Source organism: Trypanosoma theileri (genome assembly GCF_002087225.1).
Source record: "Trypanosoma theileri isolate Edinburgh chromosome Unknown TM35_Tth_1_V1, whole genome shotgun sequence".
NCBI lineage: Eukaryota > Euglenozoa > Kinetoplastea > Trypanosomatida > Trypanosomatidae > Trypanosoma > Trypanosoma theileri.
The window spans coordinates 664,171-664,646 of NW_021639843.1; the positions used below are offsets into that span (position 1 = coordinate 664,171).

The 476-nt window shown below is 51.5% G+C and overlaps 1 protein-coding gene across 1 annotated transcript; it reads left to right on the forward strand.

The window, feature by feature from the left end:
• Nucleotides 1-474, forward strand: TM35_000013540 (uncharacterized protein; the record flags this gene model as incomplete). Its single annotated transcript, XM_029021035.1, has 1 exon — nucleotides 1-474. A coding segment is annotated over one exon (474 nt), but the record flags the coding sequence as incomplete, so codon positions are not given.
• Nucleotides 475-476: the final 2 nt, after the last annotated feature.

Genomic DNA, 476 nt, shown 5'->3' on the forward strand with positions numbered 1-476 from the left:
CTGGCTGATGAACTGGAACAGAAGACTGCCGAGAACGAGAAGCTGGCCGATGAACTGGAGCAGAAGACAGCTGAGAACGAAAAGCTGGCCGATGAACTGGAACAGAAGACTGCCGAGAACGAGAAGCTGGCCGATGAACTGGAGCAGAAGACTGCTGAGAACGAGAAGCTTGCAGCTGAGAATGAGAGGCTTTTGGCGGAGATCGATAGACTGAATGACGAGCTGCAACAGAAGATGGCTGAAATTGAGAGGCTCACTGCTGAGAACGAGAAACTGGCCGATGAACTGGAACAGAAGACTGCTGAGAACGAGAAGCTGGCTGATGAACTGGAGCAGAAGACAGCTGAGAACGAGAAACTTGCAGCTGAGAACGAAAAGCTGGCCGATGAACTGGAGCAGAAGACTGCTGAGAACGAGAAGCTGGCCGAAGAACTGGAACAGAAGACTGCTGAGAACGAGAAACTTGCAGCTGAGAA